This window comes from Vulpes vulpes, chromosome 8 (genome assembly GCF_048418805.1).
Source record: "Vulpes vulpes isolate BD-2025 chromosome 8, VulVul3, whole genome shotgun sequence".
Classification (NCBI taxonomy): Eukaryota; Metazoa; Chordata; class Mammalia; order Carnivora; family Canidae; genus Vulpes; species Vulpes vulpes.
In genome coordinates this window covers 86,296,737-86,311,790 of record NC_132787.1, presented here as the reverse complement: position 1 = coordinate 86,311,790, position 15,054 = coordinate 86,296,737, and the positions used below count along the sequence as shown (strand labels likewise).

Genomic DNA, 15,054 nt, shown 5'->3' with positions numbered 1-15,054 from the left:
TATTCACATTTATGGATTAACTTGATTTTTTTTTCTCCTTACTAGTTATATTTAACCACTAAAATCTAGTTATTTGAAATATGTTGATCTGTGTTTATTCTGGGATTTGGTGTTTGTTTAAATTGATAGTTTGAAACCTCTTGTTTTAGGAAAGTAATTTTGAATACTATCTTGAATTTTTATTTTCCTAATTCATTTTTCTGTTTTTTTTTTCTTTCACACACAGTTTATGCTTTATGTTGCATCCTTTTGCCTTCCATATCTTTAAGTTTCTTTCTAATCCTTTATAACTCTTAGGTCTTGTTTTGTTCCATTTTATTTGTTGTCTTTATTGATTACTGGGTTTGTGATTGATCTTTGTGCTACTACTTTTGTAACCTGTGTCTGTGGTGGTTTTCTCCTTTGTTTTCATTGCTTTCTTGATCTCTATAATCCCGTTTTTCCTCTTCTTTTGTCTTATTTCCTTGAGCTTTTGTAAGTTATAGCCTTCAGCCCTTATATCTCATTGAGTTCTTATTTCATTAGGAGACTTCTTTTTGATTAAATTATTTCATGGAAAGATATATGGTCACAATTTAAATTTGTTCTGTGGCAGAATCTTCTTGCGTATATTCTCTGTTTTATATTTATTGTAATCTTTTCTCTCTTTTTTGGCACTTTAAAGAAATTATTACCTGTTTTGCTCACTGTTCTTATTTGAATAAAGGGAGTTTTCTTAGAAAGCCTAGTTTTAGAGTGATATTATAGGAGAAGAGCTAGTAAATTAAGATACTGAGCAAGTGTCTTGTCCTATGAATAGCCTGGACTAATAGGCAGTCTCCTTGAGTCACCATCAAATCCTACCTGATAAAGATTAGTCAGTGCAAGATAGCTTGTAATCTTCCGAGATGTCTTGATGTCTTCTTACAAAGGTGATATGTCTTTGAGTTTCTTTTTTCAGCCTCAATATTCTTGCCATTCCTCTGCTCCTGACTAGGTTTCACATGATTTGCAGAGCCATTTTTCACATGCTGGCTTAAATATAGAAGGCTCTGGAACACCTGGGTAGCTCAGTGGTTGAGTGTCTGCCTTTGGCTCAAGGTGTGATCTGGGTCGGGGGATCAAGTCCCACATCAGGCTCCCTGTGAGGAGCCTGCTTCTCCCTCTATGTCTCGGTCTCTGTGTTTCCCATGAATAAATAAAATCTTTAAAAAGATAAAAAATAAAAATAATAAATATGGGAAGTTGGCTTTTTATTAATCCCCCGAGAATGCTCTGTTTCCTTTAGAATACTCTGTGCTGATAGCCACGCCTAGAATCTGCAGTAGAAGATCCTGTGTTATCCTCCTTCATCAGTATCATTTTCACTGCCCTAGGCAGCCCTTCTTCATTCACTTTAGTTGTATAAATATTACCTGAGTTTGTTGATGGTGGAGTTTACATTTCTGTTTCAATGGTCCTTGTTTAGTTTAGTTAAGTTTTAAGAAGGTAGCAGAGATTTCTTTATTCCATTTCTTTTTTTTTTTCTTTAAAGATTTTATTTATTTATTCATGAGAGACACAGAGAGAGAGAGAGAAGCAGAGACACAGGCAGAGGGAGAAACAGGCTCCATGCAGGGAGCCCGATGTGGGACTCGATCGCGGGTCTCCAAGATCATGACCTAGGCTGAAGGCAGTGCTAAACCGCTGAGCTACCCAGGCTGCCCTATTCCATTTCTTATATCAGATATTTTGTTTGTTTTAAAACATTCATGCTATTGAAAACATACATATAGGAGCACATGAGTGGCTCAGTTGGTTGAGCGTCTGATCTTGATTTAAGCTCAGGTCATGGGATCCCTGGGTGGCGCAGCGGTTTGGCGCCTGCCTTTGGCCCAGGGCGCGATCCTGGAGACCCGGGCATCAGGCTCCCGATGCATGGAGCCTGCTTCTCCCTCTGCCTATGTCTCTGCCTCTCTCTCTCTCTCTCTGTATGACTATCATAAATAAATAATTAAAAAAAATTAAGCTCAGGTCATGGTCTTAGGGTTGTGAGACTGGGCCTCACATTGGGCTCTGCTCTCAATGTGGATGGAGTCTCCCTGGGATTTCCTCTCACTCTCTTTTCCTTCCTTTCTCCCTTGACTACTCTTCTACTCGTGTTCCCTCACGTGCTTGCACGTGCTCTCTCTCTCTCTCTCTGTCTAAAAAAGAAAAGATACACATACATAAATGGTTACTTTAATTCTGACAATATTGAATTAAAGATTTTTAAACAGTATCTAGAGAGTTTTAAAAAAGTAACTCAAGGGGTGCCTGGCTCAGTCAGTAGAGCATGTGACTTCTGATCTTGGGGTTATAAATTTGAGCCCCATGTTGGGATTACTTCAAAATAAAATCTAAAAGAAAACAAGTAACTCAAAATAACTTCACACTGATGAGTACACTATAACGCATTCAAATACTTTGAGTATTAAAGTTTTGTTTTTTTCTCATTTGCTACTTGAACTGAGTTATCTTTAAATTCAAGGTAAATTCTGAAATTGTTTGAATCTTTTTTTAGGCGTTTCATCAAACGGGTATATGTGTCTTTGCCAAATGAGGAGGTATGTATCTATGTTTGAATTTTTTTTTTTTTTAACACAGAAACAAGACCTACCATCTTGACAATATTGATTTTCCAATCATTAGTACAGCCACACTGGAAAACAGTTTGGCAATTTCCTTTTTTTTTTTTTTAGTTTGGCAATTTCTTAAAAAGACAAATGTAAACTTAACCATAAGACCCAATAATTCCTTTCCTAAGAATCTGCCCAAGACAGATGAAAACATATGTCTAACACAAAGACATGTATAAGAATTTTTAGTATAAATAATAGCCAAGAACTAAAAATCTAAGATCTAATTAGAGAATGGGTAAACAAATCTGTTGTGTGCATTTAATTGAATACTGTTTAACAATAGGTATTTGCTAGGATTCAGGTATTTATACATGGTATAATATGGAAAAACCTCCAAAACATACTAAATGAGAAGACACCAGGTATAAAAGATAATCTATCATTTGGTTCCACTTGTAGGAATTGTCCAGAAAAGGCAAATTTCTAGAAAACAAAGGAAATTGTTTGCAAAGTTTAGGGGTAGGAGTGGGGATTAACTGCAAATAGACATAAGTGAACTTTATTTAGAGTGATAGAAATGTTCTAAAAGTGGTCATGGTGATGGTTGCACAGCTATATATTTATTAAAAGTCATTGAATTATACATTTAAAATGGGGAGATTAATGTTACATGAATTCATTCCTCTATAAAAGTGTTTATTAAAAATGGTGATTGTTGGGGCACCTGGGTGGCTCAGTGGTGTAAGCATCTGGCTCTTGGTTCTGCTTAGGTCATGAGATCAAGCCCTGCATCAGGTTCTGCACTCAGCCACAGAGTCTACTTAAGACTCTCTCTCCCTCTTCCTCTGCCCACCCCTGCCCCGCCCCATGCTCTTAAGCATTCTCTCTCTTAAATAAATGAATCCTTAGAAAAAAATAAAAATATTTAAAAAATTAAAAGTTGTGGTTGTCTAGCCCAAACATTTAACATCCTTGATAGCAGCAGCTACGTCCTTAGTCCTTTATTTGGATTATCTCTAAGTCTCTCAAGAACTCTCAAAAAATGGTGGTTTATTTATTTATTTATTTGTTTCTTTGTTTATTTATTTATTTATTTATTTATTTACTTACTTATTTTTCTTTAAAGATTTTATGTATTTAATTGAGGAAGAGTGAGTGAGCACTAGGGGGCAGGGAGAGACAGATGGAGAGGGAGAAGCAGATTACCCGGCTGAGGAGAGAGCCCAGTGTGGGGCTTATTCCCAGGACCCTGAGATCATGATCTGAGCTAAAGGCCATGCCTAACCAATGGAGCCACCCACGTGCCTTGCAAAATGGTTTATTAACTCCAATTAACAGACATGAGCGAGCCTCTAAGATTAGAGAGTGACTTATTTTTGATCATTCAGCTAACTAAATAAGGGTCAGGATTTGAACCTAATTTTTGGATATTTCATTAAGCTAATTCTTGGGGCTGATAATTCTTTAATATTTCTTTTCAGACACGACTACTTTTACTTAAAAATCTATTATGTAAACAAGGAAGCCCATTGACCCAAAAAGAACTAGCACAACTTGCTAGGTGAGTAATTTGATTTGGTCTATCTTAAAGCTTTTTTTTTTTTTTAAAGAATTTTTTTTTGTTTTGTGTATAGTTAATTATGAAATGAATAATTTATTTTTAAGAGAACTTCACCTCATCCTTTAACTTCCTTTACCTTTTTTTCTTATCTCTTATTCTTATATATATGGTTTCTAAATTTAAATTTCTAGATCTTCTATAAGACCTGACCTACATATCCAATGATGGTATATTCTTTTTATAAATTTATTAAAACTTGTAAGTGGTATTAAAATAATTTTAAAAACTTAAAACATCTTGTATCTCTGCCTACACCAATGCAAATATTTTCTTCTCCTTTCCTTTTTTTCTTCTTTCTCTTTCTTTCTTTTCTTTCTTTCCTTTCTTTCTTTTCTTTCTTTCTGCCTACACCAATGCAAATATTTTCTTCTTCTTTCCTTTTTTTCTTCTTTCTCTTTCTCCCTTTCCTTTTCTTTCTTTCTTTCTTTCTTTCTTTCTTTCTTTCTTTCTTTCTTTCTTTCTTTCTTTCGAGAGCACAAGCAAGGGAAATAGCAGGCAGAGGGAGAAGGAGAAGCAGGCTCCCCACTGAGCAGGGAGCCCAATACAGGGCTCGATCCCAGGACCCTGGGATCGTGATCTGAGCCAAAGGCAGATGTTTAACCAACTGAGCTACACGGCACCCCACAGATATTTTTATACAAACTTTTTCTCTAGTATTACACATAATTTTTTTTTAACTTTTGCATCTTCAGCTTTTCTTTTTTTTTTTTTTTAAATTTTTATTTATTTATGATAGTCACAGAGAGAGAGAGAGAGAGAGAGAGGCAGAGACATAGGCAGAGGGAGAAGCAGGCTCCATGCACCGGGAGCCTGATGTGGGATTCGATCCCGGGTCTCCAGGATCGCGCCCTGGGCCAAAGGCAAGCGCCAAACCACTGCGCCACCCAGGGATCCCCTCTTCAGCTTTTCTTATGAGTGGTATACTTAAGTGGAAACTATAGGAGGTGTACTTGTTGAATTTTAGTCATTAAAAATCTCATAAAGTAATTTAAATACTCAAGAAGTATGTGAAGTGCTTGTAATTTTAGTAAAAACCCTGAGTTCCAGATACCTATGAGAAAAGAGTAAATTCAATACATGGAAATATTGAGGTTCTTCTTTGTCATTGCAATAAAGAATGCAGCTAATAATGTTTGATCTCAATAGTTATATAACATAGTATGTGCTAAGTAAATGCTTTCTTTTCCTGTTTTATTTTCTTCTTCCTCTTTGTGTCCCCCCCCATCCCCAGTTTTTAGTTCCCCTTGATAATCTCTTGGCTGCCCAGGACTCTCCACTGTGGCATCCCATTCAGGTGTGCCTTTTTTGCCAATGTCTTCTACCCCAGACTCTTCCTTTACCCTATCTGTCCTACATTTAAAGAAATGTACCTTGGGGACCTGACTGGCTCAGTTGGTAGAACACGTGACTCTTGATCTCAGGGTTGTGAGTTTGGGCCTCACGTTAGGCATAGAGTGTCCTTGAAAATTTTTTTAAAAATTTAAAATTAAAAAAAAGAATCTACCTTGATTGACAGTGTTTTTTGTCAAGATAAAAAAATATTAATTTACAGAGCAATAATTATGGTTATGTGTCAGTTAGCTAGCAATGGCTTATAGGTGTTATCTTTTCCAAAGGATGTATTTAAAATTTAATGGAGCCTCCTGGAGATGTAATATGCCTTAATCTAAAGAAATGGTTCTCATAATGAAAATTTCAGGCATTCTGAGGACTGCCATAGACTATTTTGTTTGTTTTCAGCAAGTGGGCCTTTCTGTGTCCTTAAAATCAAATTACATAACTCTCTGCTTGATGATAGAGGCAAACTAGATTTTACCCTCTTTTTACATGGAGATTTTAAATCTGCAAAGATGAAAGTAATTTACTCTTTCTTCCTTCCCATTCTCAGAATGACTGATGGGTATTCAGGAAGTGATCTAACAGCTTTGGCAAAAGATGCAGCATTGGGTCCTATCCGAGGTATGTGTATAGAGCCTATTTATTAGACCACTTTAGAAGCTTAAGAAGTCCCTATTGAGAGGTTTGTTTTTGTTTTAATAAGAAAGCATTGAAGCTGTTATAAAACTTATTACAAAATAGTTTCTAGAGTTAGAGTCAGCAACTCTAGACTGAGAGAGTAAAGGGCCTGATAAATATTTTAGGCTTAGGGGCCACATAGGCTCTCCATTGCATATTCTTCTGTTTCTTTGTTTGTTTTCACAAACAAAAATGCAAAACCATCTTAGCTCACAGTCCATGGGTCAGTAGTAGACCATGACCTCTATTAAAAACAACAGTTTTCAAAAAAAAAAAAAAAGTTTTCATTTTTTTTTTATTAAAAAATTTTTGTTATTGAAATATAGTTCACATACAACATTATATTCATTTCAGGTGTACAACATAATGTAGAAAACTCTGTACATTAAACAATGCTCACCACGATAAATTACCATCTGCCATGTTTCACTTCTTGATAGTAGGTAACCAGCAGAAAATAAAAATAAAAAAAAATAAAACATTTTTAAGCAAGCAAAAAAGAAAAATAAAGGGGAAATGTTCTTATCTGTTTTTTGGCTCTTCTCACTTCAATATTCTGATATCACTTGAAATTAAAAGTGTCTAAAGGGAAGCTTTTATTTGTATTCTTATATGTTATCTTTTGAGGAATTGCTTTGATTTGATTCAGAGTTATTTGCTGATTGTGAAATACCACTATGATACCACTTTAGACTAGATATTCTCAACTGCTTTGCCACAGCCAGTATGGGGAGTGGGTAAATGATGCTCCCAGGTATGCACGCAGATTGATGGCTGTGACAATAAAAAGGAACATGAAACATGAACCTTCTAGAACTTATCTCCCGCAATGAAACAGTGTACTGACTCAGAATTGCTGCTTTGGAGAATAAGAAGTGTAACCTTGAGAACATGGGCAAAGCATTCTAGTCAAACTTGTGCCAGAACCATGAAGTCTTGTTCAGAAAGTGGACTCAACCAATCACTAATATATAAACCATTTGCCTTTTTTTCCAGAAGACTTTAACTATTCTGAAGCAAACAAAAGTTACTGGGTTAAAAAAAAAAAAAAAAAAAAAAAAAAACCTTTGTAAAGAACAAGCTGCATTCTTTTAAGTTCACTCTTAAACTTTGTAAATTTTATTGTTCTTGAGCAATATGCAAAGAAATTGAATGCCTCCCAGTTACTCCTAAAAAGGACGATTATTAAGCATTTATAAATTGTGCTGTTAATATTAATGTGTGTCTTCCTTTTAATACAAATAATTTATATTGAACATGTACTTTTAGATCATTGTACTTGGTTTTGTGCTTCAGTAACTTAAACTTAGAAATTTTTTTTTTTTAAGTGATTGTCTTATATTTTACAGAACTGAAACCAGAACAAGTAAAGAATATGTCTGCCAGTGAGGTATATTATTTTATAATTATCATTTCTTTGCTCTGGTTCTCTATATTGTAAGATAGGTTTTGTCTGGATTTTTGTATTTGATGATTAGAAGATAGAAAATGTTAACTTTGCTTCATTTCAAAATATACAAGCATATTAAATTACAATCCCTTATGTTCTTTGGTAATGGACAAAAAAACATTGTACATAGTCATTAAGTCATTTTTCTATCAAATCATAGAAAACTTGAGGATTTTACTCTTTGTAACAAGTTAATCCCTTGATGTTCTATTTTGTGAGATTCTCAGCATTTATTTTTGTCCTTATAAAAGCAATTCCAGGGCATCTGGGTGGCTCAGTCCATTAAGCGTCTGCCTTCATCTCAGAACATGATCTCAGGGTCCTGGGATAGAGACAGGCCCATGTCAGGCTCCCTGCTCAGTGGGGAATCTGCTCCTCCCTCTCCCTCTGCCCGTCCCCCAGCCTGTGCTCTCTCACTGTCTCTCCAATAAATAAATAAAATCTTCTTTAAAAAGGATTAAATAAATAAAACAATACCATTGTAATGTAATTCATTACATTTTCTTAATATGGTAGGCCCTCTTATGAGATGCTGAGGCATTTCTTTTGAAAAACATTGCTGCAAAATATGACATTGCACATGCAGAATGATTGTAATAACTATGTAAGCAAATATTTAAAATTAGTCTTAAATCATATTTATAACTGATATGTCAGAGATATTTTTTACTGCCCAAGTTTCAACAGCTATTGAGGAGATGGTGAACTCTTAACAGAGAGAATGAATGTATTTTTTTTAAAGATTTTATTTATTCATTAGAGGGAGAGAGAGAGAAGGCAGAGACACAGGCAGAGGGAGAAGCAGATACCACGCAGGGAGCCCGATGTGGGACTTGATCCCAGGACTCCAGGATCACGCCCTGGGCTGAAGGCAGGTGCTAAACTGCCGAGCCACCCAGAGATCCCGAGAATGAATGTATTTGAGTACATTTTGGCAGTCTTTTTTCTTTAAGCTTCTGAGTAAACTTCATTGTTTTCAGGTATTTTGTGCATAGTAGTTAATTAACTATGTTACTAAGAATACCCTCACACTGATTGCAACCACCATTTCATTTTAAGTCTAATTTACCTAGAGTGTCTTTGATATGAGTGAAGCTGGGAATAGAGTATTCCACATACCTTCTTTGGCATTTAGCTACTATTACCTTAAAAATTCACATTTAAAGTAGAAGTTCCAAGTCCCTTTTATTTGATTCATAATTTTAATTCCACATTTACTTTTTATATATATATAAGTACTATACAGCTTGTGTTCCCAAAGTGTCTTGTGGATTTTTAAAAAGTTTATTAAGAATATCCCATAAATATATATTTTTAATGTTCTTATAGCATAAACCTGATAATACCTTTCTACTCAAAAAGTGAACATCATGCATGAATTATTTCTTCTTCATACACCATTTCCCTGCTTTGGACCCAGGATAGATAAACTTGATATCACCTATACTTTGGCCCCTTAGCTTCAGACTAGGAGAGGCCGATTGTGTGACAATTTAGGCGTTTGAATTTGTCCCATGGAAAGACCACGTGGAATAAAGGGACTAATTAAGGTAGTAATGAGGGCAGCCCAGGTAGCTCAGCGGGTTAGCGCCACCTTCGGCCCAGGGTGTGATCCTGGAGACCCAGGATCGAGTCCCGCATCGGGCTCCCCTGTGTGGAGCCTGCTTCTGCCTCTCCTGGTGTTTCTGCCTCTCTCTCTCTTGCTCTGTGTATTTTATTTATTTATTCATGAAAGACACAATCTTTTTTTAAAAAAAAAGGTAGTAATGAGCTAAAAAACTGGCAAATGAATTTCAGTAAGAAGCAGTCTACAAATTCTCAAATGATTTAACAGGCAAAAACCACTCACCTCCTCATCTGCAAGTATTCTTCACTCTGTCTCAAGCTTTGTTAAGACCATAGCATTTCCTGTGGAAGTCCATTGGGGAGACTACTTGTACCTATAAATGGAATGCTTTGATACACTTTGATTAATATCTTATAATAATTTTATGAACGCAAGTAGGTGGCTGCTTAGGGAATAAAAATTCTTACAAAGCTCTCCATTATTGCATGAGAAAAGAAAGCAGTTTTCCACTGATAGTGGCTTTCTTAGCCTTTGTGTATATTTTGCTCATCCTGAGAATATATATACAGTCAAACTTAAGCAACATTTTTCTCTTTTTTTTTTTTTAAGACAGAGAGAGTGAGCTAGTGGGGGGAGGGACAGAGAGAGAACATCTTTAAGCAGACTCCCCAATGAACAGGGAGCCTGACATGGGGACTTGATCTCATGATCCATGAGATCACGACCTAAGCTAAAAACCAAGTTGGATGCTTAACCAAATGAGCCACTCAGGCGGCCCAAGCAACATTTTTCTTCACTGAACTAAGTCAACCTAATTATAGTTCCTGTTTAATTTGAAGAATAAAGAAATTTTAAGTCTATTTACTTTTTTTAGTAACTCATGACTTTAAAACAAGATAGTTCTGTTGTATTGCTGTAAAACAAATTGCCTAAAAACTTAGCTTAAAATGGCACATATTTATTATCTCACATTTTCATGGAGTTGGGAATATGTGCATAGCTTAGCTGAGTCATCTGCTTCGAGCACTCTCATAGGGTTGCAATCAAAGTGTTGGCCCAAGGTCTCTTACAGAGCTGTAATCAAGCTGTTGGTTGGGGCTGTAATCATTATAAGGCACAACTGTGGTAGATCTACTTCCATGCTCACTTACATGGTTCTTTGCCAGATACACTTCCTCCCTCAGTTTTTTCTAGCCATAGACTGAAGGCCTCCTTCAGTTCTTTCCCACATAGGCCTCTCTAACATAGTACTGAGAGCAAGCAAGCCAAGAAGAAGAGAAAGTACCAACAAGACAGAAGTCAGTCTTTATAACCTAATTCTGAAAGTGACATCCCCATCGTTTTTGCAGTATTGTTCTTAATTTTTATTTATTTATTCAAGAGAGACACCGAGAGGCAAAAACACAGGCAGAGAGGGAAGCAGGTTCCCTGCAGAGAGCCTGATGCAGGACTTGATCCCTGGATCATGATCTAAGCCAAAGGCAGATGCTCAATCATTGAGCCATTCAGCTGCCCTAATGGTTTTAGTATTAATAATTTGGTAGTACTTTTAGCTGTTAGTTCTGGACTTAGGAGTTAATATTTATAAAATGCTTAGGAATTAATATTTATAAAATACTTAAAACAGTCTGGCAATAGTGGATACTATGCACGTGTCCATAGAATAATTTTAAAATACGTAGTAATAGTGGCATTTTTAAGGAAATCTATTTTATCAGTCGCATTTATGAGAGGAAAACAAACGTATTTGGTTTCTACAATTGTATACTAGAATTGTATTTAGTCATTATTTAGTACAACTTAAATAACTGTCTAGTCTGGTACTGGTGTGTGTGTGTGTGTGTGTGTGTGTGTGTGTACCTGGGATGTGGGATTGAGTCCCTCATTAGGCACAGGGAGCCTGCTTCTCCCTCTGCGTATGTCTTTTCCACACTCTCTGTGTCTTTCATGAATAAATAAATAAAATATTAAAAAAATAATAGAAACTCAAGTAATTGTATTGTATTCCATGTTTTTAAAAGATAGTCCTAGGGCTCCTGGATGGCTTAGTGGGTTAAGCATCTGCCTTCAGCTCAGGTCATGATCTCAAGGTCCTAGGATCAAGCCCCAAATCGGGTTTACCACTCAGTAAGGAGTCTGCTGCTTTCTCCTTCTCTGTCCCTCCCCCTGCTCATGTGTTCTTTCTCTCTCAAAAAAATAAACAAAATGTTAAAAATAAAGGTAGTATATTGGTTATAAATTCAGGGTATAATGTACTTTGTTTTTAAAGCACAAAGTTTGGGGCACCTGGCTGGCTCAGTCAGTAGAGCATGTGACTAAATATCAGGGTCGTGAGTTTTTTTGTTTGTTTAAAGATTTTATTTATTGATGAGAGAGAGAGAGAGAGAGAGAGAGACAAAGGCAGAGGGAGAAGCAGGCTACATGCAGAGAGCCCAATATGGGACTCGATCGCAGGACCTCAGGATCATGCCGAGCCAAAGCAGATGCTCAACCCCTGAGCCACCCAGGCATCCCAAGGGTCGTAAGTTCAAACCCCATGCTAGGCATGGAGCCTACTTAAAAATAAAAGAAAATAAAAAACAAAGCACACAGTTTGTATCCACTTTAACTGTAACTTTGCTATTTCATTATTTCGTTTTGATAAGACATCTTTGCCGATTTATTTTTCTCCAATTAACTGCCAGTTGCTTTTTCCCATTGTATACATTCACCGCTTACTAACTTTAAAATACCATATATAAATTTCATATATATATATATATATATACACCATACTATATATTTCAGTTGGAATTTCATCAAAAGCTTTTAAAACCTTAATTTCTATAACAAATAAATTTTATTCAAGAATATCATAGTAATACATTACATTCATCATCCTTCTACACTTTGGGCTTTAGGAAGAAGCCAGTGTGTGTTTTACAGTTAAATAAGTAAACATGTAGGGCTCATATGGTGATTATGTGGTAACAACATGTCCTTTCCTTTTTGACTAAGATTAGGCTACAAGTTACAAATGTGGGTGATTTTCTCAATATGTGTTCATCAAGATATGAGGGTATGAAGTAGTTAGATTGGCTTTTATAAGAGTAATAAAAAGAATAAATATCAGTTGACATTTTGTCTCAAATTCTCCTTTCACTTATTTTTTGTCAAAATACAATGTATATATTAGTGACAATTTCTAAAACTATTCATTTTGTACCAAGCTCCTTTTGGTTTTAAAAATCCTTTGGTAACTAAAGATATATGTTAACTCAGGATTCTTTTCTACATTCTCATAGCCAATTAAAAAGGTCAGAAAATAAGACCAAATTAATATAAATGCATTATAAGTAATATTAGTATTAGAAAATTTCAGATACAAGCATCTTCTATATTGTAAAAAGTATTGTTTCCTTAAGAGTCTCATGCCCTTCTTGTAAACTTTTCCTGTCTAATAAACCTAACATGACTTTAGCTAGAGTATGCTTGTGGTGAGACTTGAGAGTTCTGTATGATGGAATTGTGATTCTATTTTCTGCTTGTCTGTTTTTTGTCAAATTTTCTTTAATGAGTGTTTTCTGTTTTTATAATGGGAAAACATTATGATTTAAAATTTTAGGGACGCCCGGGTGGCTCAGCAGTTGAGCACCTGCCTTTGGCCCAGGACGTGATCCTGGAGTCCCAGGATCGAGTTCCACATGAGGTTCCCTGCATGGAGCCTGCTTCTCCCTCTGCCTGTGTCTCTGTCTCTCTCGCTGTGTCTCTCATGAATAAATAAAATCTTTAAATAAATAAATAAATAAAATTTTAAAACCTAGGAAATTAAACACATATCGTAAAGGTAGATTAGTATAGCATTTTGGTAAGATTTCTTATATAGCAACTTGCCTAACATATATGTAAAATAAGATGACTGGCATGATTTTCCAAGAATATATTTATAACCCAATAAACAACAGGATCATTACTTTAATCCATTTTTGGGTTAATTACTGTATATATGTTCATGATTTGTATTGTCATGTGCTTTTTTTTTTAAATCTAGATGAGAAATATTCGATTATCTGACTTCACTGAATCCTTGAAAAAGATAAAGCGCAGCGTGAGCCCTCAAACCTTAGAAGCATACATACGTTGGAACAAGGACTTTGGCGATACCACTGTTTAAGTAAAGACTTTTGTAAGCCTGCAGAACATTTTGCTTTTGAAGAGAGAAACACCATCTTTATTGAATAGTTCTCAGCTACAGAAATTCAGCCTAAGTTTACAGGACTTTTCAGAGTCTTACAATTACTTGTACACCCTAGCAGATGAACCATAAAACAAATTTAAATAAAATATACAATGCAAATGGAGTATTTTGTTGAAGGCCTTCTTGCCTATGTTCATGGTTATCCTGATGGGCACTGTAAGTTAGAGCACAACAAAAACTGATTCTGGTCTTCTTTACCATATAATCATAATGTAAATAATAATTTGTATATCGTGTTGCAGATGAAAGTATTCCAGAAACAGTGAATGGTAGAAGACACAAGCGCCTTTGGTTGTTTGTCTTCTGATGTCTTTTCTTAAAATAGTAATTTTTTCTATTTTCCTTTCCTACTGTTGTCTTTACTACAGATGATTAGAATGCCAAATTCTCGAAGTTTCTTTTTTTTTTTTTTTTAAATAAAACAAGTCCAGTGTGCCAAATGAAACTTCTTCCTATGTAACAGTAATAGGAAAAAGTATTTTGAAGGTTTTTTCTTTTTCAAAAATCCAGACATTAAACAATTGCATTTCACTTTACATTTTTCTATTACCTTGCTACCAATTTAGAAAGCAATTTGTTGATAGCAAAAAAGCAAAATCTTGTAAAATAGAGACAGTTAGAAGGTTTGAGTCACTCTGTCATTACAAGATGTAGATCAATCCTCATGTGACCTGCAGTATTTTTTTCTAATATATGTCAGAAATTTATTGTAGACTGTTAATTTATTCCTAATGGAATTTATTTTCTGCTAGAATGATTCTAATATTTAAAAAGGCCAATCTTAACTGCTGTAAAAGTGGTCCTGTGTGAGAGAAGGGAAGAACTGAGAGATAAGACATTTCTAATTTATTGCTTATTGCTTTCTTACTGTTTACAGGATAATTATAAGCCAGTGGATCTACCATCTTTTATTCTTAATAATTATTAATCCCCCTTCAATGAAACTTTAAAAAATTACTGAATTTTTATACATTGCATACATTTTATAGGTTTCTTGTGCTCACTTTGTTAACTAAAAAGTTAGTCTGTTAATCTGTCTTTTGTTCCCCAAAAATGTATAGTAATTCCATTTCTTGTTTGTATAAGTATGCCTGGATTTTATTATAAAACTGTCATTGTAGGAAGTAGACTCATATCATGGCTTTTTAAATATTGTAATAAAGGCAAATGGATATTTGCCCTTAGTTTACTGGTTAAAAGTTTGTTTACAGAAATTTTCTTTGGTGCTTTTATGTAAAATGTCATGGGTGGAAAGAATAATTTTATAATAGTAACAAAGATTTTTTCATTTAAGAAAAATATCTTTGGTTTTGAGGGAATACATTAAAATTAAAAACTTGCCCCAGCTAAATAAGAATTTTATAATGAAGACATACATTCTTTTTAATTTTATTCTTGTTCTTGTTAAAGATTTAATCTACATATAGATGTATTGGTTTCTTAAGATAATGCGCTATTTGTAGCTGTAACTCAAATGTCTCCTCTAATCATGAACTTAGAACTCCCTAGATAACAGAAATAAGGGTTGAGATAAATAGAAAAGAAAAATTTTTAAGCCAGAACCATGCCTATTTTCAATCACAT

The 15,054-nt window shown here is 34.9% G+C and overlaps 1 protein-coding gene across 5 annotated transcripts in view; it reads left to right on the top strand.

The window, feature by feature from the left end:
- The window catches only part of SPAST (spastin), a 53,010-nt gene extending 38,341 nt beyond the window's left edge, over window positions 1-14,669 (top strand). For all 5 annotated transcript variants that reach the window (XM_072767371.1, XM_072767367.1, XM_072767368.1 and 2 more), the window contains 5 exons: window positions 2,522-2,564; window positions 4,061-4,140; window positions 6,089-6,159; window positions 7,566-7,606; window positions 13,264-14,669. In XM_072767371.1, the coding sequence (XP_072623472.1) occupies window positions 2,522-2,564; window positions 4,061-4,140; window positions 6,089-6,159; window positions 7,566-7,606; window positions 13,264-13,386 (358 nt within the window). In that variant the 3' untranslated portion in view covers window positions 13,387-14,669. The remainder of the gene's footprint in view (window positions 1-2,521; window positions 2,565-4,060; window positions 4,141-6,088; window positions 6,160-7,565; window positions 7,607-13,263) is intronic.
- The last annotated feature ends 385 nt before the right edge of the window (window positions 14,670-15,054 follow it).